Source organism: Girardinichthys multiradiatus, chromosome 5 (genome assembly GCF_021462225.1).
Source record: "Girardinichthys multiradiatus isolate DD_20200921_A chromosome 5, DD_fGirMul_XY1, whole genome shotgun sequence".
Lineage (NCBI taxonomy): Eukaryota > Metazoa > Chordata > Actinopteri > Cyprinodontiformes > Goodeidae > Girardinichthys > Girardinichthys multiradiatus.
Genome location: NC_061798.1, coordinates 38,383,258 through 38,408,294, shown reverse-complemented (window position 1 = coordinate 38,408,294; position 25,037 = coordinate 38,383,258). Strand labels below are relative to the sequence as shown.

The window sequence follows — 25,037 nt, the reverse complement described above, 5'->3', positions numbered from 1 at the left end:
GACATGTAACAAATTGTATATTAGTAATCCTACCTGATCGAAAAGAGGAAAACTTTAGCTTGATTTAATGTAAACAGTTAAGTCTCTTTTTATACAAAGTATGTGTTTGTAATGTTTGGACAGCTGATGGATGTAGATATGAACCATCTTCATATTTTGCATTGTCAATAAAAATGTAATCGAAAAACAAATAAATGTGTAAGCCGTTTTAATGTTTATATTTCATACAAGAACTTTGGAGGAACACGGTGATTTACAGGCTTTAAGTAAAGGAAAACATACATGTTAGAAAAAGGAGAGCAGGAGAGGATGAGCCCAACAGAAAAAACCAGGAAGGAAAAATTAAACCAGGGAGCTTAAATACAGATGATGTGGGATTAATGACATGAAAACCAGATGTGCTCATTCAGGGGAATGCTGAACAACTGAGGGAGAGTCTGAGTAGGGAACTAAGAAAAAGATGACAGTAAAACACATAGAATGAACACAAGGAGCAGAACCAAATCACCAAAAGATCAGGTAAAAGAAGATAAAAGACTCATTCCAAAATAAGAGTCCAAACCTAAAATACACCGAGAACAGAACACAAAAAATAGCCAAGAAACACAACCCAAGGAAGGAACTTATATGGTAATACCTTAAAGACAATAATCACAAACCCTAAACATTCAACATGCAAACACAACTGGCAACTAACACACACATATGTGGATCATGACACTGATATTACATTCATTAGTTCTTACAAAACTTTTTACCAACCAGCATAACACACTGATCTTGACTGCACTGAATTATATGGAGCCATACAATTATAACTAGTATTTAATGACGATATATGCAACTGAATGTGAAGCTATGCGATTGAAATTGTTTGATAATACATTTCTGTATATAAATTGGACCTTGTTGTGTTGTAAAAAGTGCGTTGAGATAACACTTGTAAAATGGTTTGATCTAAATGAACTGAATTGAATTTGATTATGCTTCTGCAAAGTTCTGCAATTCTGTTTTAATAATGTTGTCCTTGACCGAAAGGTTTTTATTGAATGAGGAACACTTTTTAAGTTTAATAAATTCAATCATAAAAAACTGTAAAAACAAATCGCTACTGAACGGATCACCAACCAGACTGGGTAGGATGTTTTTTTTTCAAACAAAGGCACTGGAGCATTTATACTCACCTGCTAAATATTTACTTGTGGGCGAAAAATCCAATCAATGTTTAATTTAGGTAAATATGCAGTTTAGTTTCTAATTCACTGGTTTTGGGTCCTGAGCCAGACCTTTTTCTAGCCGCAGCAGAACACCAACACCTTTTCTGCTTTCCTCTTCCTCCTATTCTGGCACCTTCACCTTTATTGCAAGCCAGTTGATTATTTTGATAACTGCAATCAACACATCTGCATCTGAGTTACAAAGGGACAAGAAGAAAATCAATAGAGGCTTTCTTTTCCTCAGTTTATGTGCAGATGATCCATATGGGAGCTATGACCCCATAGTGTTGAAGCAGGCATCGCTGTGGAACAGTTGAGTGCAGCGTTTGTCTGTCTTCGATTGTTCATCGTTTCAGTTGGGAGAATTTAATTTCCTTTGCGGAAATAATTAGGAGGCAGTGAGGGAGTTAATTGTGTTTTCCACTGATGAATCATCAGGAAGTTTTAGTGGACCCCTCTTGACCACACACACCACACACACTCATGAAAGCAAACTGAAAGCACATGCATAACCAACAAACGCTCCAAAGCAAGCAAATAAACACATACTTCCTACAGTATCTAACTTCTTTTCCCCCTATATTGTTTGTCTGTTCATTCCCATCTCACCCACTGCGATGCTCAGTTTTTCCTGATTCCCAAGATTAGGATGCCAATTAGTAAAGCTCTCACGGCATGCGTCACCACGCTGGGAACTGGACAGAGAAGAAATCCCTGTGTCCTCTTCTCCCAAAAGAAGGATTTCCCCTATTATGGCCAGTTTGGGGGCAAAGGATGTGAAGGGCTGCTGATCTGCTTACTTTGGCTCAGAAACAATGCAATGGTGTCTGAAGAGGGGTAACAGACAGAAGCAGATGAGGTAGTGTTTTACACCTCTGTGTGACACACACATACAGCCTCAGTGAAGTGACATCATGGCATCACTTTGGATGTCTTGCTAGCTTCCAGATAAAAGAAGGAAGCACCGTATTAACTCCAAATGAGGATCACAATCATTACGTGTAATTGGAATGAGCAGCAGGAAAGACAAACTGGAACAAAGAATAAAGTTAAATTATAAATACATCAACATTTTGAGTTTAGTTAGATGAGTCATAATAGTGGTTCTTGATTTACCAAATAAACCAACACAGAAACACTGGACCAGATTTTTATGGAGAGGAAAGACAGAAAGAACACAAAGTAATGGCAGCAACAATTACAAACGGTACAGGCTGTTAGGCTGCCATACAATTGGCACCACTGGGCCCTCTGACCACCAGAGGCAGACAAGGCAGGTGAAATGTCTTGCCCAAGGACATAAGACACAGAGCGGGGCTTTGAACCGACAACCCAACAGTAACAGGACAAACCCCTACCACCTGAGCCGCCTGAGCCCTATTACAAATAATGCTTAAACGAAGAGTGGCAGGACCAAATAATAGGCTGAGGAAAAGGGATCAGTAATTCCTCCAGCAGTATAGAAATTATAGCAACATAACTATTGATTGTGTTTTATCAAAAAGGAAAGTTTTAAGCCTAGCCTTAAAAGTAGACAGGTGTCTGCCTCGCGGACCAAAACCAGGAGCTGGTTCCACAGGAGAACCAGCTCCCATCTCATTGTCTGAATGGCGCCTATGGACCATGCATTAGTCATTCAGAAAAAGTGCAGTTAGACTGAAAACTTTTTATTTTATTGTTTTGGTGAAAATGCAATACAATAATGAGCTGTGTCTTAAAATCTGCCCATTGGTAAGGAAAAGAAAAGTATCTCAGCAAAATGTCATTACATTATTACTGGTGATGTTATTTATATTCTGCTCCACATGAACCTAACATCTAATCTAGACAATAACAAATACTTACAGTGTGAAGCAGGCAGCAGGAAAACACATACACAGCTGGACAAATACGTTCTGTCAGACAGAAGAAACTTAGTGCACAGGTTTTTGTGCAATCTGCAATTTTATAACATAATAGCTTTGATACGAACCTTCCTCTAATGGTTTTTATTTAATTGGCAGAATGATCACTGTTATTTCAAGTAAAAAAAAAAACAAATCCTAAACCAATGCCAAACCTAATTTTTTGGCACAGAGAACACATCTGAAACATACCTGTGTACGTTCAGGAGTCAATAATAAGTCTTGTTGTTACCTGTTTGCCAGCATGTGATGGCAGTAAGACAGAAATTCTCTCCTGTGTTGAGACTTGTGACCTGGCTTTGCTCGCCTTTTCATCAGACTTCATTATGATCCACAATATAACTGTGATGAAGGCTTTAAAAGTTCAACAGAAGCTCTGAACAAGACAGAGCTTGAAGGGCTGAATGAAGGTGGGATCATCGTCAAAAAAACTAATGTCTGTCTGGTTCAGTTTCGCATCAGTTTAACTTCAGCTACAGCTCAAAGTAGATGTTCTTGGATCTTCTGACAAGTTTTCTGTTGGACTTAGATCAGAGCTTTGTGATGTCCACTCCAAAATGTTGCCTATGTGTCCATTAGCAACTATGTAACTAATATGGTGGCATGCTAGAATCATTATGCATTTGAAAGACCCACTTGAGCCCATGCTTTACCTCCCTGGCTAACTTCTTTCCTCATGTTGTCTTCGATTTTGTGAAATCCACCAATCACCCCCACAACATGATACTAGCACCCCCTTACTTCAGAGAAAGGAGGGTGTTCTTAGGCTTACAAGCTTCCTCCTTCTTTTTCCAAACGGTAATTAGTCTGAAACTTCAATTTTAGTTTCATCAGACCATAAATCCTCTCTTCAGAAATTAAGATGGTTGACCCTGAGTGCATTTGCAAACTGTTATCTTATATTTCTTGATTGCTTCTTCCTCTCTGAGTGGCTTTTCAGTCCAGGTCAGTACAGAACCTGTGCAGTGTGGATAGCGACACCCTCCTATCACCTTCAGCCATGATCTTAACAAGGTCCATAGATTTTGTTCTGGGGATCATTCACACATTTTTTACCGAAACACGCTCAAAACATGAACAAGAACCCATCTCCTTCCTGAATGGTCTGATTCCCATGCTATTTATTCATGGGAGTAATAGTCCCTGCAGATAAACATGGAACCTTCAGGCATCTGAAGTTTGAACCTAAGCATGAACCAGTCTTAATGAGGTCCACAGTTCTTTTCCAGATATCTTGGCTAAATTATTTTAATTTCATGTAACTGAAGGAAGTAGTCTGTTAATACAGCCACATGTGCCTCCAGCCAGAACATTTCAAAGCCAAGACATCATCATCTGGGCTTTCCCAACTTGTTTGAATGCTGAGTAATATTAGTAAATGTGAAGTTCTGTATTTGGAGAATACAGAACTTCACATTACTTTAATATTTAGCCAAATACAATTTTAATTACGTTTTATTTATTTTATATAAATTAACCAATCACTTTACTCATCTGTTGAACATCAGTGCTTCTCAACAGTTCTACAATATAAGTTATGCTGCCCTCTAGAGGCAAAACTAATAATAAACTCCCAATTCTAATGTGGCTGCTGCTTCTCTAATTCTCTTCCTTGTACATATTTTGTGTTTTATCAAGTCCTAGTAAAACTATGCCTGCCATCATCTGCTACTACTTATCAAACTTTATTAATACCTACCTGGTCTCTACCTTCAGAATAACACTAAAAATTTGTCTGCCAAACTGAAGTGAGTAAAGAAAGTAACAGTACACCATCTTCTGGAGGTTCATCAAAGTTACTCTTGCTCTCTCAAAATGATTTCATCCTGGTGTTTTTACCATCCACAAAAGGGATCTGATTTAGCTTACTGGTGATGGAGAGCTTTTAATGTTTACTGGACTTTACTTCCTTGAATCTTGTCCATTTTGAGCTTTCAGTATTGCTGATGCATTGTGGTTAAATTTGTCAGCAATTGGGATGCTTTAGAGATTATGTACGAACCACTTCTTTTTAGTTGTTGACATGTGAACTCTTTAAAAAGGGTTTCATGCAGACTTGACCTGATGTTTGTCTCACATGTGACCTGCTTAAGACGATGCAGGTCACACACAAAGCATTTGACCTTGTCCTGCTGGCAGTACATTCCCATTTCTTCACTGATGTTTTGTCTGGACAGTGAGAGAGTGAAGGTGCAACCTTGATAAGCTGTTCAGACACACTGATGCAGCACCGGATGGTATTAATGCCCTGCAGTTTTTTGCTTATAGTAAAATCAACAATCATAAGACAGATTTCCAAAATGAAATCAAATAATCATGTCTCACTTTTACCTACAGTTAAGAGCAGATTTTCACATACATTGTATGAAAGACACCACCTGTTTTCCCCTAACTGTCTGATAGAAATTAAACTAGGTTTTACCTATTTTAGGTCAGTTAGGAATACCAAAATTATTTCTAATTGCTAAATGCCAAATTAATGAGAGAGACAATTTGTAAGTATTTTTTTCTTGATGTTATTTTGTCCAAAGCCAGTAATTTACTCGCATTGAGGTTACTATATTTATAATTTGTTAAATCCAAGTTGAGATGTCAGGGTGTAAATTCACAACATTTGAGTTAACTGGAGACCCACTTGTGGATGTATTTTAAGTCAACACCGAAAACACACCACTTCCATATGTGATATCCAGAAAACATTCTGTGTCCCCGAAATTAAAGTGTTTTGAGAAAATATTTGCATATGGACTCCTGAACAAATGCAAAAAAAGTGTCATTATCAACCATGAATGAGTCCTACACCAGCATGGGCTAAAAGGCGACCCAGAGAGGAGGAACCCATTACCCAAAAAGCAACATAAAAGCCCAGATTATAGTTTTCAAAAACAGTCATTTTTTGACACATGTCCTGTGGTCTGTAGAAACTGTGAAAGGATGGGGATGGTAGCATCATCTTGCGGTGATTTGCTGCACCTGGGAGCCCTTCACAAAATTGACATAGACAGCATCATGAGGAAAGAACATAATGTGGTGATAAAGAACCAACATTACAAGAGATCAACAGGGGGTTACAACATTTCTTCAAACTGGTCTTCCAAATGGACATTTAGCCCTAAATATACCACTATATTAATTACAAAGCAGTTTAAGGACAAGAAAGTCTATGTTTTGGAGTGGCCACCACAAAGACCTCTCAGTCTCTTAGAACATTTGTGGCCAGAGCTGATTTTTGTGAGCAAAGCAGCCTACAAACATGACTGAGTTACACAGGTTCTGTCAGGAGGAATGGATACCTCCTGGACAAATGTCTGACCAAATTAAACATTTTGTGTATCCACATGGCATTTCTTCCACCTACTAAATAAATGTGTCTACACTTCTGAATCTGAAGTAAAAAAAAAAAGCTCTTTCTCTCTCATTATTCCTTGATATGTTTGGTAATCCTAACTGAGAAGAAACAAAAATAGTCTAATGTATTGTCAGACAGTGAGAAAAAAATGTCATGTGTCTTTTACAGTGTATGTAAACATGGTTTTATCTTTACTTTTGAAAACCTAACCTGAAACAGTGTAACAAGGCACCCAAGTACGAAGACCTAATAAAACTTTGCATTTCTAAATATTTGAATTATATTATCTTTATCAAGGTCAAAAATCAACTTTACTATTTATTCATGCTTAGGCACTTGTTTCATGTGCATTTTGGTTCATTCGCCTGAGGTCAAATAACAGCTGATTGTTCAGTAAAACTCATTTTCTTTCTTCTTCTTTCTGAGGTACAAAGATGATTAAGGAAGTTACTTTAAAGCTGTGAAAACTGTGGTCACTTGGTCTGTCGCGTACATTCATGCAACACAGCTACTGCTTCTCAGTTCATCTTGCAAGTACGGTAATTTGGACCAGTACAGTTTAAAGATCTCCCAAAAAGCAGCTGGAATTGGGTCATAATAATCTCTAGAACTACTGGTCTTGTGTAAATATTCGACGACAGTCATGGTCGCCTCTACAGCTGCATGTTTGTTAATGTTTTACATTCTGCACATCTCAGGTATGAACAAAGGTATGGTTTTCTTCTTAAAGCAAGAATGTATTTGTGTTTTTATTTGAAGAAAAGTAATTTTTTAAGATGACTGTCACATTATTCTTACTGACAACATCTTTTCTATCATTGTCACCTTTAATAATATATTTAAATAGGCAAATATGTGTCAACTTCTTCCAACAGCAAAAGATTACAGATGACGGCAGAAATGTTTTACACATTATCAAAAAAATCTCATAAATCAAAAAATCAATAATGGAAAATCAAATCTTGGTTTCAGGTGTTGAAGGAAAACCAAAGATCATCTGTGCTTTGAGAGGTTCATCAGTGAATCTGAACTGCTCAGCTTCACATTCAGCTGCAAACATGAAATGGTACATTGTGTACATGAATAATACAGAATATGTTCATAAAGATCTCTCTGCGCATGAAAATCATGAAAGGATGAGACTATCAGAAAATGGTTTAACTCTGACAATCAGAGATCTAACAGAGAGTGATGGAAAACATTACTGCTGCAGTGAATCTACTCCAGATAAAACAGACAGCTGCCCACACAACAGTATTCAGCTCCAGGTTGCAGGTAGTGTGAAGGCTACAAAGCATCATTAAACTAATCACTGAATTAATATTATTTATTAACAACTATCTCAGATCTTCAGGTAAAGGTGTTTCCTGCCACAGAGGGACAGAAAGTAACTCTGATGTGCACAACCAGCTGTCTTCTGACTGAAAGCCCTGCAGCCTTCATCTGGTACAAGAACAGAAAGTTCCTCTATGAGGACTGGTCCCCCTGGTACCAAGAGCTGGTCAGCAGTGATCAGGCAGTCAGATACTCCTGTGCTATCAAAGGCTACGAGGACCTCAGAGCTCCTGAGGTCTCAGTGGGTGAGAGACAATGATTAGCTTTTATCATTTTATTTCATTGATGTTGAGACGCTCACTTGTTTGTGGTTTTGTTCAGATTCTGTCACATGGAACTGCTTCAGTGTGACCTACGCTGAAGGCAGAATGTGTTCCTACAAACAGACATCAGAGAAACAGTCCTGCTCCATCACATTTCCCACAGGTGATCTTATATTAATCTGCTGTTTTTCCATCAACTCTAATCTCTCTAAAGCAACATTAGAAATGTTGATCCTTTATTAGCCTGATGTTTAAAACATTAGTCTGATCTCTTCATATTTTGATGTTTAATTAACATAAAATTAAACACTTTTGACATGGAAGAAATGAATGTCTGAAAAATGTTCATCATCTCTCAACAGAACTTCAAGTTGAAAGGACAGAAGCACAGAAAGACAATTTTAGACTAACGTGTAACTCCAACTGTTCTCTTACTGACCTTCAACCTTCCTTTCAGTTGTATAAAAACACACAACGTGGTTTACAGAAAGTTGATCAGAAAGCTTTTGTTACCAGAACATCATCAGAGAGCTTTTTCTGTTCTGTGGAGGATCTTAAGGATCTGCTCTCTAATGAAGTTTGTGAGTATGAATACATTTTAATGATGCTGTACTTATAACAAAGAGAGATTATTGTTTTTATCCCAGAAACATTTTTGATTTAAACTTGTTTGAAATGATTTCATTATTTTCAGTTGTTGTTATTTCATATTTCAGGTGTTGATGGTAACGACTGCTCTAGTGTGAATTATGTGAGCAGGAGAATCTGTGGCCTGAAGGGTTCATCAGTGAACATCTCCAGCATTTACTCACTTCCTGGAAACCTACAGCCACAGACTAAACTCTGGTTTAAAGAGAAGATAAATATGAAGCAGGAAACAGAACAGCTGATGGAGGATAAAGATGATGTGAAGAATCTGGACAACATGAAGAACCAACACATCCTCAGATTAGACAACCTGGATGAGAAGGACATAGGAGAATATAAATTCAGAATGAAATCACAGAATGATGAACTGATAAAGTCTGATTATCCAGGAGTTACTCTGGTTGTCACAGGTAAATATAATGTGATTTTGTCTTTTCAATGTACAGCATTCAGGCAACAATTTTATCTCATAAAATTTAGTTTTTATATGGAGCACAGTTAATGTAATGCTTCTTCTAAATATAAACCTAACTTCAACGTATTTTTACTTCTGTCTTTTTTTAAATATCATTCCCCCTCTCTCCATGTTCCAGAGCTCCTAGTGGATCTGAGACCTGCTGCAGAGGTGACTGAGGGTCAGAGAGTCACCTTAACCTGCAGGACCAGCTGTCCTCTTAGTGAAAACACAAACTACACTTGGTACTTGAACAGTCAGCATCTGAGTCTCACAGAAACACAAAGCAAACAGCTCATTATAGATGCATTTAGCCGCCAGGATGAAGGAAACTACTCCTGTGGAGTTGAAATGATCAGATCAGCTGTAAAGACTCTGACTGTCCAACGAAGAACAGTAAACTGGAAACCAGCAGCTGCAGGACTTTCTGCCGCTCTCTTGGTTCTGGTATCTCTCAGTGTTTTCTTGTATAGGTGATTATCACAGTATTGCTTGCAATCAGTAGCATTTTATATTTAATTTGATACTTTCCTGCATAACTTTGCCATTTATTTTTCATTTTTTCACAGAAGCTGGAAATATAAGATTTCCAGTCAGCCTCCTAGACATGAGATAGTTAACTACCCGGAGGAGGTAAGGAAAACATTAATCTCATTCTAATAATAATCCTTCTTTATTACATCCTCGTGCTTTTTAAAAGGTGTTATTCCATCACCACTGCACTTCAATTCATTCATATTTCTTATTTCATAATCATTATGAGTAAAGTTATTTTAGATTTATCCATGTTTTCTCTTTGTATGTCAGGAAACATCTTGGGTTATTTATGAAAACTGTGGAGCAGAGCCTGAACTTCACTTTCCTTTCCCAAAGATGAGATCCTTTCCACTCCAGCATCCAACCATTTCAGTAGCGAGAAGAGGACCACGTTCTCCACATCACAGTCAACCTTCAACCTAAGACCGCTCCATACTAAAAGCTATCTTGTGTGATAGTATGTAGTTATTTTTCTTTCACTGGTTTCTTTAAATGCCACAGTTAGTGTGTTTTATCAGTGTCTTGTCAATCAACTTTTACGTTTATGTGTCATGTTGGAAGCTGCAGAAAGTCAAAAAGTCTCGTTTTAAAAAAGTATGTAGATTAATTTCTGAGTATAATATCTAGATTTGGACCTTTGCTGTCTTCTTTAGGATCAGAGTCTGGTCTCCCATGAAGATCAACAAGTGGAGATGAAGCTTCTCTTTCATTTGATCAATCCCAATCATGTTGTGACCAGAACATCGGAGGTTTGAAGGTGACCATGTCCTTTTTAACTGTATGTCGCGAGTTGACTTAGTTTTACTGATTCTGTTGTTATAAAACAACATTTCATTTATTGTATTTCCAGGTTTTTTTCCTCTGCTAAATTGAATTTACTGTAAATTAAAAGCTTTCTTATGACACTCGAAATGTATCACACTGTGTGCAATGTTTCTGAAATTCTAATTTAGTGATATGTACATAATTCAAAGCATGTCTATACAAACAATATACGTTTGAACTCTTTTCGGACAAAATTATGATAACTGGAAAGAGAAAAAAAAAAACAGACAGAACATAGACAGGCCCCAGCTTTGGCTTAAACATGATGCTGTTAACCAACACAGGACCCAGAATAAATAACGGAAACTAGAAAAATCTACTTTAGTTACTGTGTGAAGCTCACTGTCTTCCTTTCACTGATCACAAATAGCAAAGTGGGTGGCAGAACAAGTTGTACAAACAATTTGTTTGTTGAACAAGCAGCTCTGCAGAGCAGAAAATGAAGGATGATCAGCCTTTAAATAATTAAATCTTAACCAGTAATGAGTGAAAAATATCTTCTCATAATTCATACTATCTACAAGTTTTAGTTTATAGATGCTGCTCCTCCACATCGAGAGGAGTCAGTTGAGGTAGATCGGACATCTGCATCTGATGCCTCCTGAACGCCTCACTCGGGAGGTGCTCCAGGCACATCCCACCAGGAAGATGGCCCAAAGGATGGCCCGGGGGAAGGTACAGGACACGCTGGAGGGACTATGTCTCTCGGCTGGCCTGGTAACGCCTTGGGCTCCACCCGGGGGAGCTGGAGGAGGTGTCTGGGGAGAGGGACGTCTGGGCGTCTCTGCTGAGTCTGCTGCCCCCGCGACCCGGTCCCGGATAAGCCGAAGACGACGAGTACAAGTACGAGACGTTATTGAACTCATAAAAAAGGTTACAGTTGGCTGCAACCAACCGGGTATGAATGTGAATGTGTATGACTGGAGGACTAAGATTTTAAAGGAGTCCTAGGTCGACTCCAATAGTCCTGTGTTTTTTATTTTGCCTGATTTGAAAGATGTACTGGTGGTCAACAAGACAAAGGATGGGTTTTATCCCTGAAAACTAACACCACTGTGCGATTAGCGCACAGTAGAAGGCCGTGTTAGTGTCCTCTTCGAGACCTCATGCCAGTGAATTTCCAATCAGGACACAGTAATTTACTAAACAAATAAAAGAAAATGGGTCAGGGACAAAGTAAACTAAATAACTTAGAAGGAGATGTAAAGTTTATGGGAAATTATGTGAAGGGGGTAAGAGAAATATGTAAACGATGGCATAAAAATACGAATTTTCATGTAACTTAATTACCACTGAAATCCTAAAACTACACGGGGATCTTAAACTGGAGATTATGCATTCAAAAGATCCAGAGACAGTAAAAAATCTTGCTAGATTATAAAGTGCCTTGCGAAAGTATTTGGCCCTCTTGAACTTTTCAACCGCTTGCCACATTTCAGGCTTCAAAAATAAAGATATAAAATTCAAATTTTTTTGTGAAGAATCAACAATAAGTGGGACACAATTGTGAAGTGGAATGAAATTTATTGGATGTGTCAAACTTTTTTAACAAATAAAAAACTGAAAAGTGGGGCGTGCAATATTATTTGGCCCCCTTGCGTTAATACTTTGTAGCACCACCCTTTCCTGCAATTACAGCTGCAAGTCGTTTGGGGTTTGTCTCTATCAGTTTTGCACATTGAGAGACTGAAATTCTTGCCCATTCTTCCTTGCAAAACAGCTGGAGCTCAGTGAGGTTGGATGGAGAGCGTTTGTGACCAGCAGTCTTCAGCCCTTTCCACAGATTCTCGATTGGATTCAGGTCTGGACTTTGACTTGGCCATTCCAACACCTGGATACGTTTATTTGTGAACCATTCCATTGTAGATTTGGCTTTGTGCTTTGGATCATTGTCTTGTTGGAAGATAAATCTCCATCCCAGTCTCAGGTCTCTTGCAGACTCCAACAGGTTTTCTTCCAGAATGGTCCTGTATTTGGCCCCATACATCTTCCCAACAATTTTGACCATCTTCCCTGTCCCTCCTGACGAAAAGCAGGCCCAAACCATGATGCTGCCACCACCATGTTTGACAGTGGGGATGGTGTGTTCAGGGTGATGAGCTGTGTTTTTTTTTACGCCAAACATATCGTTTTGCATTGTGGCCAAACAGTTCGATTTTGGTTTCATCTGACCAGAGCACCTTCTTCCACATGTTTGGTGTGTCTCCCAGGTGGCTTGTGGCAAACTTTAAACGAGACTTTTTATGGATATCTTTGAGAAATGGCTTTCTTCTTCCCACTCTTCCACAAAGGCCAGATTTGTGAAGTGTACGACTGATTGTTGTCCTATGGACAGACTCTCCCACCTCAGCTGTAGATCTCTGCAGTTCATCCAGAGTGATCATGGGCCTCTTGGCTGCATCTCTGATCAGTCTTCTCCTTGTTCGAGATGAAAGTTTAGAGGGACGGCCGGGTCTTAGTAGATTTGCAGTGGTCTGATACTCCTTCCATTTCAATATGATTGCTTGCACAGTGCTCCTTGGGATGTTTAAAGCTTGGGAAATCTTTTTGTATCCAAATCCATCTTTAAACTTCTCCACAACAGTATCTCAGACCTGCCTGGTGTGTTCCTTGGTCTTCATGATGCTCTCTGCGCTTTGAACAGAACCGTGAGATTATCACAGAGCAGGTGCATTTATACAGAGACTTGATTACACACAGGTGGATTCTATGTATCATCATCAGTCATTTGGGACAACATTGGATCATTCAGAGATCCTCACTGAACCTCTGGAGTGAGTTTGCTGCACTGAAAGTAAAGGGACCAAATAATATTGCACGCCCCACTTTTCAGTTTTTTATTTGTTAAAAACGGTTTGACACATCCAATAAATTTCATTCCACTTCACAATTGTGTCCCACTTGTTGCTGATTCTTCACAAAAATTTAGAATTTTATGTCTTTATGTTTGAAGCCTGAAATGTGGCAAAAGGTTGAAAAGTTCAAGGGGGCCGACTACGTTCGCAAGGCACTGTAATTTCAAAGGGGACCTCCAAGTCCCTGCATGCACACAGTTGATAAACAGATAAAAAAAAAAAAAAAGATGAATTAAAAAACAGCAAGAGCAGCCTTTAATTGACATAGCCATAATACTAAGGCCTTAAGAAAAGCACAGGGAAAAAAACTTTCAGGTTAACTGAAAACAAATAAGGGGGGCAGATTGCCACCCATCCCAGTTTAGAATACCATATTTGGCTCAGATTGTGTGCATTCTTGATTTTCTCCTCTTTGAAATAAGTTAAATTTCAGCTCTGTGAAACAACCTTGACACAGGAAATGCAGCTGCCTGAAAATGAAGATAAAACTCTGCTGAAAGCTCTGATAAAGATTGTAACTCTACCCTGCATGTGTCAAACTCAAGGTCCGCGGACCAAAATCGGCCCCCAGAAGTTTTATGTGATTCTCTAGAAGTAGAGCTTTTGATATGGTAATTGTGTGCTTGAATGTTATCTTGTCAATCAATAAGCAGTTTTGTCTACATTCTGCCACAATCTGCCTTTTGAAAATTATTTGAATCTTGCTCTTTATGAATACAAAAAGAATTAAAGCTGCAAGTAGCATTGAAGGCCCTCGCACCTCAGCGCAACTCAGCCTGGCATCGCCTTCTACACGCCACAAACAATGACACCGCTTCACTTCAACACATTGCCAGTAGGTGGCACTGTGAGCAACATGTCATATAATCTTCGGTCATGCAGAGTTTCGGTCTGGCAAAAAGCATTCAAAATTTGGAGTAAATCGGACCTTCCAGAAGGACGCTGAACTCGCTTGTTTAGTTGTGGGCGGGGCTAAAACGACATCATCAGTTGACTGTGTCAACATGTCCATCTTTAAGTCATGATCATGTATACTACATTTGAAGTGGATCCGATGATGTATGACGGAGATATAGCCCTTGAAGTGTCCTAGGGGGTGCTATTGATCCAAAAGTCAATGTAATCCAATAGAGCTTTTTAGGGGCTGACAAAGATCAAGCATATTTATTTTGGAGTGAATTAGATCATCCATGGGTAATTTAGAGCCAAACGTATGGCCGTGGCGTGACATCAAAATTCGCCATGCTATCATATCCACACCCTCTAGCTAAAGCAGTCAGTACTGGCGACTGTGTAAGACCATCATGTTATCTGTTACGTGGGACAGTTTGACATTGATTAGGTGAAGAACATCAAACATTGACTCTCTAAAGGAAATCGAGACACTTCCTGTTCTCAGGGGACGGGGCTTCGATGATGTCAGCATCTGACCAGTGAATATTCTTCAGGCCTAGAGGCAGATCAATCCCAGAAGGTTTTATGTGTCTGTGACTTTCCTTGTAGGAAGTAAGTCAATTTAGTGTTTTATGGTGAGAAGTCATATTTTGAGGCGTGGCCACGCCCACACGCTGTCATGTATCAAAAAGCCTTTGAAAAATTTTGATCCCCAATCCCTTAAGAGTATACTGAGTGATTTTCAATTTTTTAAGTCAAAAGCTGTAGGAGGAGTTTGCTCAGATATGCGGGTTAGAAATAGCTAAAATGGGGTCAAAATGGCAACTTCAATCCAACATGGACGACTTCCTGTTGGGTTTGGACCAATGCTCCAAGAGACTTTTTTGTAGGTCCTGAGAAGTTACATATGTGTACCACATTTCACAATCCTTGGTCAAAGCATTGCTTGGGGCTGCTATGAATCAGAAAAAGGCGGACCCAAGATTCAGCCAGACACAGTACTGAAAGTTTAAAAGGTTTATTCAGCCACAGGAAAACATCACACAGGTAACACTCCTCACAGCTTCCAGGAATCACTGAGGCAGAAAGAGGGATTAGTGACTTGTAGTCTCTCCAGATTTTGCAGGGATCAGAAAAGTCACTAACCTGCTTTTGTCTTGAGTGGAACTTGAAACCCAGAGGGGAAACCTCAGTGGGCGGCAGGCGGTGATCTCCACAGCACAGGTAAGAAGTGACTCCAGGCTGAATAATCCGAGGGCTAGGCTGGCTCAATAATCCAAGGACGGAAAGAGGGTCAACGATCGAAACAAGAGGCGTCAGGCAAGGGGCAGGCAGAGGCATAAACCAGATGCAGGAAACAAGGTCGACAACCAAAATCCAAATAGTCCGACAGGGAGCAGGCAGAGGCATAAATCCAAAAGGCAAGGCAAGGTCAAGAACAATGATCAGACAGGAAGGAACGCTGGATATCTACTCACACGATGGCTTTCAAAAATCTGGCACCGTCTGCTTGTCAGAGTCAGTATATATCAGGGAAGACACAGGTGTATGGCATGCCACAGATTGCACTGCACAGCAGCAGCCACCAGGTGCATCTAATCTGCTGATTGCAGCCAGGGAGACAGGGTAGAGCAGACGTGCCAGAATCATAACAGGGGCTGATTTTTTCAAATTTTCTAGGGGGCACTGTGGACGAATTAGGCCACGCCCACCAAATATGTCATCAGATCTCTGTTGGGGACTGGACTAGGATCAATCACATTGAATTTGGTGCAGATCAGATGATGTATGTGGAAATTACAGCCAAACGTATGGCCATGGCGTGACGTCTGACTTCGCCGCGCCGCCACGGCCACGCCCTTTTATGAAAAGTCACTATGGTTCAAATGAAGTTAGACCCACTAGTTATCTGTCTTCTGACCCACTTTCAAGTGGATTGGGTCAAGAGGGTCAGAGAGGCACCTTTCCAAGTGAAAGAAGTGACTTCCTGTTCTCAGGGGGCGTGGCCTTGATGATGTCAGCATATGACCCCATAGGAACCCGAATGTCCTCCTTCATGCCAACTTTGGTGTGGTTTGGCGTTTTTTTTGGGGAAAGTTATTGCATATTATTAGTTTGGGTGCGAATGCCAAGTTTGTGCCCCTGCCACGCCCACTAAACATGGCCAAAAACTCAGGATTTTGATAATCCCCCATGCCTTAACTGCATGTTGACCAAATATGAACCCGATAGCTCAAAATCCCTTCGAGGTGAGTAAAAGTGAAAAACGGGCAAAGACTGGCATTTAATCCTGTGCATTTTAAGGCATACCCCCAAGAGATTTTTTTCTTGGTTTGAGGAGCTGTAGCATTGTGGCGAATTTCAGATCTCTATGATTTACGGTTCGGCCTATCTCACGTTTGAGGGCGTGGATAAGTGGTTTGGCCACGCCCACTGACGACGACATTAAGGATCAAGAATTTCACGCGGGGAACAATTTTGGGTAAAAGCGTGTGCATCTAGGGGCTTGGCAAAGTCCCCATATTGCCCCGCCAAAAGTCCACGGAAAAAAGAATAATAATAAGAATTCTTGCAATTACAATAGGCTCTTGCAGTTTTCCTGCTCGGGCCTAAATTTTGGCTAAAGTCTGCAGACACGAAATTAACCTGGATTGAAGCTCTAACTATGTTTATTAAATCTGAGATCCTCTCCAAATGCAACAGTATATGTCAGTCTACATGAGATACTAACAACTTCACCTACTGGTATAATATAAAGATCTGAGTGAATATGTGAAACAAACAATGATGAAAGTTTTTCAACAGGTGATGCTCATCCAGAAGGAAGACAGTGGGATTGCAGTGTTCCTTGGAAATGCAGCTCATTCATTAACAGTACATTTTTCTCCTATAGGTGGACGTTTTGCTGACTAATCATAGGCTGGATCTATGAAACATTATGTGCACAGACCAAATGACAAAGGTTCTGACTGACTTATGAACCTCATTGACCTGACAATGATAACATGACACCCAACAGACAACACCTTTAAGGTGGACCCCACTAAGACCACCTTATTGATTATTTGTGAATAAAAACTAATTGAAGCGTTCAAAAAAGACCTAGCGGAAACAAAAGGGGTTATGAGGAAACGATGTGCATTTTAAGAATAATAGAAGTCAAATTATGTTCAAATTTTTGCAAATAAAATTACTCTGACAGAGAAGTAAATAAGTACTGTGTGAATGTGTGTGAATGGGAATGACTGATTTCACTGTAATGCATCTTTGAGGGACCTTAAAAATGCTAATAAAGCTCTGATGTTCTGATGATCATTGCCAAACTTATATCTCATTAAGGTTTCCAGAATCTTTTCCGAAAAATCATACAGTGCCTTGCGAAAGTATTCGTCCCCCTTGAACCTTTCAACCTTTTGCCACATTTCAGGCTTCAAACATAAAGATATAAAATTCAAAATTTTAGTGAAGAATCAACAACAAGTGGGACACAATCGTGAAGTGGAATGAAATTTATTGGATGTGTTTTTAACAAATAAAAAACTGAAAAGTGGGGCGTGCAATATTATTTGGCCCCTTTACTTTCAGTGCATCAAACTCACTCCAGACGTTCAGTGAGGATCTCTGAATGATCCAATGTTGTCCCAAATGACCGATGATGATAAATAGAATCCACCTGTGTGTAATCAAGTCTCCGTATAAATGCACCTGCTCTGTGATAGTCTCACGGTTCTGTTCAAAGCACAGAGAGCATCATGAAGACCAAGGAACACACCAGGCAGGTCTGAGATACTGTTGTGGAGAAGTTTAAAGCCGGATTTGGATACAAAATGATTTCCCAAGCTTTAAACATGACAAGGAGCACTGTGCAAGTAATCATATTGAAATGGAAGGAGTATCAGACCACTGCAAATCTACCAAGACCCGGCCGTCCCTCTAAACTTTCATCTCGAACAAGGAGAAGACTGATCAGAGATGCAGCCAAGAGGCCCATGATCACTCTGGATGAACTGCAGAGATCTACAGCTGAAGTGGGAGAGTCTGTCCATAGGACAACAAAATTGTTGGGAAGATGGGTGGGGCCAAATACAGGACCATCCTGGAAGAAAATCTGTTGAAGTCTGCAAGAGACCTGAGACTGGGATGGAGATTTATCTTCCTACAAGACAATGATCCAAAACATAAAGCCAAATCTACAATGGAATGGTTCACAAATAAATGTATCCAGATGTTGGAATGGCCAAGTCAAAGTCCAGACCTGAATCCAATCGAGAATCTGTGGAAAGAGCTGAAGACTGTTGTTCACGAACGCTCTCCATCCAACCTCACTGAGCTCCAGCTGTTTTGCAAGGAAGAATGGGCAAGAATTTCAGTCTCTCGATGTGCAAAACTGATAGAGACATACCCCAAGCGACTTGCAGCTGTAATTGCAGCAAAGGGTGGCGCTACAAAGTATTAACGCACGGGGGCCGAATAATATTGCACTTTTCAGTTTTTTATTTCTTAAAAACGTTTGACACATCCAATAAATTTCATTTCACTTCACGATTGTGTCCCACTTGTTGTTGATTCTTCACAAAAAATTAGAATTTTATATCTTTATTTTTGAAGCCTGAAATGTGGCAAGAGGTTGACCAGTTCAAGGGGGCCGAATACTTTCGCAAGGCACTGTAGATGCCTTTTCCAAATGGGATGAAATATACCCAGCAAAACACTGTGATGCTCTTACAGTAGCAAAAAAATCTAGTAGCACATTTCTTCCCTAGTTATGGCATTCCTCAAATCATCAGGTCAGATAATGGAACTATAAACTACTCGTACTCGTCGTCTTCCGCTTTATCCGGGACCGGGTCACGGGGGCAGCAGACTCAGCAGAGACACCCAGACGTCCCTCTCCCCAGACACCTCCTCCACCTCCTCTGTGGGGAGCCCAAGGCGTTCCCAGGCCAGCCGAGAGACATAGTCCCTCCAGCGTGTCCTGGGTTGTCCCCTGGGCCTCCTCCCAGTGGGACGTGCCTGGAACACCTCCCAAGGAAGGCGTCCAGGAGGCATCTGGTATAGATGCCCGAGCCACTTCAACTGGCTCCTCTCGATGTGGAGGAGCAGCGGCTCTACTCCGAGCCCATCCCGGATGGCCGAGCTCCTCACCCTATCTCTAAGGGAGTGCCCGGCCACCCTACGGAGGAAGCTCATTTCAGCCGCTTGTATCCGGGATCTCGTTCTTTCGGTCATGACCCAAAGTTCATGGCCATAGGTGAGGGTAGGAACGTAGACCGACCGGTAAATCGAGAGCTTCGCTTTTCGGCTCAGCTCTCTCTTTACCACAACGGACCGGCACAGCGCCCCCATTACTGCGGCAGCCGCACCGATCCATCTGTCGATCTCCCGCTCCATTCTTCCCTCACTCGTGAACAAGACCCCGAGATACTTAAACTCCTCCACTTGAGGCAGGAACTCCCCTCCAACCTGAAGAGGACAAGCCACCCTTTTTCGGTCGAGAACCAAGGCCTCGGACTTGGAGGAGCTGATCTTCATCCCAGCCGCTTCACACTCGGCTGCGAACCGCCCCAGTGCATGCTGTAGGTCTTGGCTAGAGGGGGCCAGCAGGACCACGTCATCTGCAAAAAGAAGAGACGAAATCCTCTGGTCCCCATACCAGACCCCCTCCGGCCCTTGGCTGCGCCTAGAAATCCTGTCCATAAAACTTATGAACAGGACCAGTGACAAAGGGCAGCCCTGCCAGAGTCCAACATGCACCGGGAACAGGTCCGACTTAGTGCCGGCAATGGTTAGTGTCAGAGTTAGGCTGAACAAATAAATGAAAAATGAATCAAAGTCAATGCAAAGTACTTGTAAGGATAGAAAGACATAATATATATATGTGCGTGTGTGTGTGTTTGTTGCTTTTTTGTTTTTTTTTATATTAATTACATGCATCTTGATTTCCTTTAAGTTTAATAAACTTTTATGCAGTTTCCTTCATGAGTTCAGTCATTTAGTAACTTTTATTCACTTATCCATATGTTAAGTATCTTGTTTTGGTGGTCATCATCTTTTCTTGACTTTACTCGGATGAATTTGACACATCTATGGTGAGTAATGAAGAACACAATACTGGTTTATTGTCAGGATCTTCTCATTAAACAAAAGCCAGAGCTCGAAGCACTGGCGTCTATGGTGGTGCAGTGCTTAGCACTGTTGCTGTGCAGCAAGAAGGTCTTGAGTTTGAATCCCGGCCTAGGGTCTACCTGGAGGAAAGGTGACAGACTTGAAGGGTTTGGTGTTGACATACAGGTGTTTTTTGGTGAAGTTATTGATCCTGAAGACGTGAAGCTGATCTGCAGCACCATCTTCCAGCTAGAGCACACAACCATAATTTCACTACAAATACATCTCAGTATGTGTTTCTGCTTCCATCATGATGCATTTAAATTTCATTTAAAGACATCAGGACGCTATTAAAAGGAGATAGAGGTTACCTCTAATGGGAATCTCGTATTTTTAAATTAAAAACATTCAGAGCTAAAGAAACACTAGAAGCTTCTAAATGTTTGTGAATACGATGTGTTCAAATCTCATGATTTAAAAAGATAGATTAAAAAAAATGTCACCAATAATCAGGAATAACATCAAGTCTTCTAAACCTCTAAGCTTTAGATACCAAGTCTAATAACTTTTAATATATTTTATTAGTCACTCACTATAGTTTCTGTAATATTTTTAATTTGTACGTTTTTCAATTTCTCATCTGAAATGCAAAGTAAAATAACAGAAACAGTTATGAGGTATGCTTGAATTACAACTGGACCAAATCAGCTTTCAATGATGCAGCATCACAGGTTTTTCACTAGAGGTCTCTTCTCTCTAATAGGAAAATGTCAAAGCAGGAAGAGACTTTCAAGTCTGTGAAGCTGTGGTCAGTTTGTCAGACACATTCACATGAATCAGCTTTCATTAGTCTGTTGTTGAGTTTAACTGTTCTTCCTTTGACTGTTTTGTTACACTGTAGCTGGAATGAGGCAAAAAAACAAACAAAACAATTACACCATTATTTTTCATAGCACAGGCCAACAACAGTGATGTTGTCAGAAGCTGGATGTGTGTTGATGGTTTACATTCTCAGCATCTCAGGTATGTTTAACTGCTTTACTTTCATTTCAAGTGGGTTTTGTAAGTTTGTGTGATCAGGCATAATTTTGTCTTCTTGATCCTTTCTGCTATATTTCAAAATCAGATTACAACCAATGCTAGTGTGATAAATGGGTTAGTTTATAGAAAACCACAACAAAAAAAGGAAATGTTACTTTATCAAATCTTGGTTTCAGGTGTTGAAGGAAAACCAACGATCATCTGTGCTTTGAGAAGTTCATCAGTGAATCTGAACTGCTCAGCTTCACATTCAGCTGCAAACATGAAATGGTACATTGTGTACATGAATAATACAGAATATGTTCATAAAGATCTCTCTGTGCATGAAAATCATGAAAGGATGAGACTATCAGAAAATGGTTTAACTCTGACAATCAGAGATCTAACAGAGAGTGATGGAAAACATTACTGCTGCAGTGAATCTACTCCAGATAAAACAGACAGCTGCCCACACAACAGTATTCAGCTCCAGGTTGCAGGTAGTGTGAAGGCTACAAAGCATCATTAAACTAATCACTGAATTAATATTATTTATTAACAACTATCTCAGATCTTCAGGTAAAGGTGTTTCCTGCCACAGAGGGACAGAAAGTAACTCTGATGTGCACAACCAGCTGTCTTCTGACTGAAAGCCCTGCAGCCTTCATCTGGTACAAGAACAGAAAGTTCCTCTATGAGGACTGGTCCCCCTGGTACCAAGAGCTGGTCAGCAGTGATCAGGCAGTCAGATACTCCTGTGCTATCAAAGGCTACGAGGACCTCAGAGCTCCTGAGGTCTCAGTGGGTGAGAGACAATGATTAGCTTTTATCATTTTATTTCATTGATGTTGAGACGCTCACTTGTTTGTGGTTTTGTTCAGATTCTGTCACATGGAACTGCTTCAGTGTGACCTACGCTGAAGGCAGAATGTGTTCCTACAAACAGACATCAGAGAAACAGTCCTGCTCCATCACATTTCCCACAGGTGATCTTATATTAATCTGCTGTTTTTCCATCAACTCTAATCTCTCTAAAGCAACATTAGAAATGTTGATCCTTTATTAGCCTGATGTTTAAAACATTAGTCTGATCTCTTCATATTTTGATGTTTAATTAACATAAAATTAAACACTTTTGACATGGAAGAAATGAATGTCTGAAAAATGTTCATCATCTCTCAACAGAACTTCAAGTTGAAAGGACAGAAGCACAGAAAGACAATTTTAGACTAACGTGTAACTCCAACTGTTCTCTTACTGACCTTCAACCTTCCTTTCAGTTGTATAAAAACACACAACGTGGTTTACAGAAAGTTGATCAGAAAGCTTTTGTTACCAGAACATCATCAGAGAGCTTTTTCTGTTCTGTGGAGGATCTTAAGGATCTGCTCTCTAATGAAGTTTGTGAGTATGAATACATTTTTAATGATGCTGTACTTATAACAAAGAGAGATTATTGTTTTTATCCCAGAAACATTTTGATTTAAACTTGTTTGAAATGATTTCATTATTTTCAGTTGTTGTTATTTCATATTTCAGGTGTTGATGGTAACGACTGCTCTAGTGTGAATTATGTGAGCAGGAGAATCTGTGGCCTGAAGGGTTCATCAGTGAACATCTCCAGCATTTACTCACTTCCTGGAAACCTACAGCCACAGACTAAACTCTGGTTTAAAGAGAAGATAAATATGAAGCAGGAAACAGAACAGCTGATGGAGGATAAAGATGATGTGAAGAATCTGGACAACATGAAGAACCAACACATCCTCAGATTAGACAACCTGGATGAGAAGGACAGGAGAATATAAATTCAGAATGAAATCACAGAATGATGAACTGATAAAGTCTGATTATCCAGGAGTTACTCTGATTGTCACAGGTAAATATAATAGGATTTTATTTGTAATAGGTTCTCAGCAAATTGTTTTTCAGTCTACTCCATGTGATAAAACATCTGCATATTGTTTAAATGTTTATGTTACAGACTTTAAAACCTAAGTCTAAAATTTTCATGTCCAACAAACCAAAACATTTGTACTGTTTAACATTTAGACCTTAATAACCCCAATCTGTGGCTGTAAATGTTTAACAATAAAATGAATAAACCTAAGTTTAGTCACAGTTTAGTTACATTATACCTACTAAATGTTACTTGTTCCTGTATCTTCCAGAGCTCCTAGTGGATCTGAGACCTGCTGCAGAGGTGACTGAGGGTCAGAGAGTCACCTTAACCTGCAGGACCAGCTGTCCTCTTAGTGAAAACACAAACTACACTTGGTACTTGAACAGTCAGCATCTGAGTCTCACAGAAACACAAAGCAAACAGCTCATTATAGATGCATTTAGCCGCCAGGATGAAGGAAACTACTCCTGCGCAGTTGAAATGATCAGATCAGCTGTAAAGACTCTGACTGTCCAACGAAGAACAGTAAACTGGAAACCAGCAGCTGCAGGACTTTCTGCCGCTCTCTTGGTTCTGGTATCTCTCAGTGTTTTCTTGTATAGGTGATTATCACAGTATTGCTTGCAATCAGTAGCATTTTATATTTAATTTGATACTTTCCTGCATAACTTTGCCATTTATTTTTCATTTTTTCACAGAAGCTGGAAATATAAGATTTCCAGTCAGCCTCCTAGACATGAGATAGTTAACTACCCGGAGGAGGTAAGGAAAACATTAATCTCATTCTAATAATAATCCTTCTTTATTACATCCTCGTGCTTTTTAAAAGGTGTTATTCCATCACCACTGCACTTCAATTCATTCATATTTCTTATTTCATAATCATTATGAGTAAAGTTATTTTAGATTTATCCATGTTTTCTCTTTGTATGTCAGGAAACATCTTGGGTTATTTATGAAAACTGTGGAGCAGAGCCTGAACTTCACTTTCCTTTCCCAAAGATGAGATCCTTTCCACTCCAGCATCCAACCATTTCAGTAGCGAGAAGAGGACCACGTTCTCCACATCACAGTCAACCTTCAACCTAAGACCGCTCCATACTAAAAGCTATCTTGTGTGATAGTATGTAGTTATTTTTCTTTCACTGGTTTCTTTAAATGCCACAGTTAGTGTGTTTTATCAGTGTCTTGTCAATCAACTTTTACGTTTATGTGTCATGTTGGAAGCTGCAGAAAGTCAAAAAGTCTCGTTTTAAAAAAGTATGTAGATTAATTTCTGAGTATAATATCTAGATTTGGACCTTTGCTGTCTTCTTTAGGATCAGAGTCTGGTCTCCCATGAAGATCAACAAGTGGAGATGAAGCTTCTCTTTCATTTGATCAATCCCAATCATGTTGTGACCAGAACATCAGAGGTTTGAAGGTGACCATGTCCTTTTTAACTGTATGTCGCGAGTTGACTTAGTTTTACTGATTCTGTTGTTATAAAACAACATTTCATTTATTGTATTTCCAGGTTTTTTTCCTCTGCTAAATTGAATTTACTGTAAATTAAAAGCTTTCTTATGACACTCGAAATGTATCACACTGTGTGCAATGTTTCTGAAATTCTAATTTAGTGATATGTACATAATTCAAAGCATGTCTATACAAACAATATACGTTTGAACTCTTTTCGGACAAAATTATGATAACTGGAAAGAGAAAAAAAAAAACAGACAGAACATA

At 39.7% G+C, this 25,037-nt stretch overlaps 3 protein-coding genes across 3 annotated transcripts; all 3 read left to right on the top strand.

Moving 5' to 3' along the window:
- Positions 1–7,594: 7,594 nt before the first annotated feature.
- Positions 7,595–10,159, top strand: LOC124869041. The gene is made up of 8 exons (XM_047366745.1): positions 7,595–7,745; positions 7,817–8,050; positions 8,127–8,231; positions 8,431–8,649; positions 8,785–9,126; positions 9,310–9,643; positions 9,740–9,803; positions 9,978–10,159. The coding sequence occupies exons 1-8, from the start codon at positions 7,607–7,609 to the stop codon at positions 10,128–10,130; spliced, it is 1,590 nt and encodes a 529-aa protein (XP_047222701.1). The 5' UTR covers positions 7,595–7,606; the 3' UTR covers positions 10,131–10,159.
- An 11,068-nt stretch (positions 10,160–21,227) lies between these two features.
- On the top strand, positions 21,228–23,214 carry LOC124867725. Its single transcript, XM_047364305.1, has 6 exons — positions 21,228–21,409; positions 21,604–21,906; positions 21,978–22,211; positions 22,288–22,392; positions 22,592–22,810; positions 22,946–23,214. The coding sequence occupies exons 1-6, from the start codon at positions 21,358–21,360 to the stop codon at positions 23,212–23,214; spliced, it is 1,182 nt and encodes a 393-aa protein (XP_047220261.1). The 5' UTR covers positions 21,228–21,357.
- On the top strand, positions 23,209–24,427 carry LOC124869022. Its single transcript, XM_047366728.1, has 4 exons — positions 23,209–23,285; positions 23,578–23,911; positions 24,008–24,071; positions 24,246–24,427. The coding sequence occupies exons 1-4, from the start codon at positions 23,222–23,224 to the stop codon at positions 24,396–24,398; spliced, it is 615 nt and encodes a 204-aa protein (XP_047222684.1). The 5' UTR covers positions 23,209–23,221; the 3' UTR covers positions 24,399–24,427.
- The last annotated feature ends 610 nt before the right edge of the window (positions 24,428–25,037 follow it).

What these genes read in the sequence shown, in the direction of transcription:
- LOC124869041 (XM_047366745.1), top strand. Translation starts at nt 7,607, where the DNA reads ATGAGACTATCAGAAAATGGTTTAACTCTGACAATCAGAGATCTAACA. An exon ending in AGTTACTCTGGTTGTCACAG is followed by an intron (nt 9,127 to 9,309) that starts GTAAATATAATG and finishes TCCATGTTCCAG; the next exon opens with AGCTCCTAGTGGATCTGAGA. An exon ending in CTCAGTGTTTTCTTGTATAG is followed by an intron (nt 9,644 to 9,739) that starts GTGATTATCACA and finishes ATTTTTTCACAG; the next exon opens with AAGCTGGAAATATAAGATTT.
- LOC124867725 (XM_047364305.1), top strand. Translation starts at nt 21,358, where the DNA reads ATGTTGTCAGAAGCTGGATGTGTGTTGATGGTTTACATTCTCAGCATC. An exon ending in TTACATTCTCAGCATCTCAG is followed by an intron (nt 21,410 to 21,603) that starts GTATGTTTAACT and finishes TCTTGGTTTCAG; the next exon opens with GTGTTGAAGGAAAACCAACG. An exon ending in AGCTCCTGAGGTCTCAGTGG is followed by an intron (nt 22,212 to 22,287) that starts GTGAGAGACAAT and finishes GGTTTTGTTCAG; the next exon opens with ATTCTGTCACATGGAACTGC.
- LOC124869022 (XM_047366728.1), top strand. Translation starts at nt 23,222, where the DNA reads ATGAAATCACAGAATGATGAACTGATAAAGTCTGATTATCCAGGAGTT. An exon ending in AGTTACTCTGATTGTCACAG is followed by an intron (nt 23,286 to 23,577) that starts GTAAATATAATA and finishes TGTATCTTCCAG; the next exon opens with AGCTCCTAGTGGATCTGAGA. An exon ending in TAGTTAACTACCCGGAGGAG is followed by an intron (nt 24,072 to 24,245) that starts GTAAGGAAAACA and finishes TTTGTATGTCAG; the next exon opens with GAAACATCTTGGGTTATTTA.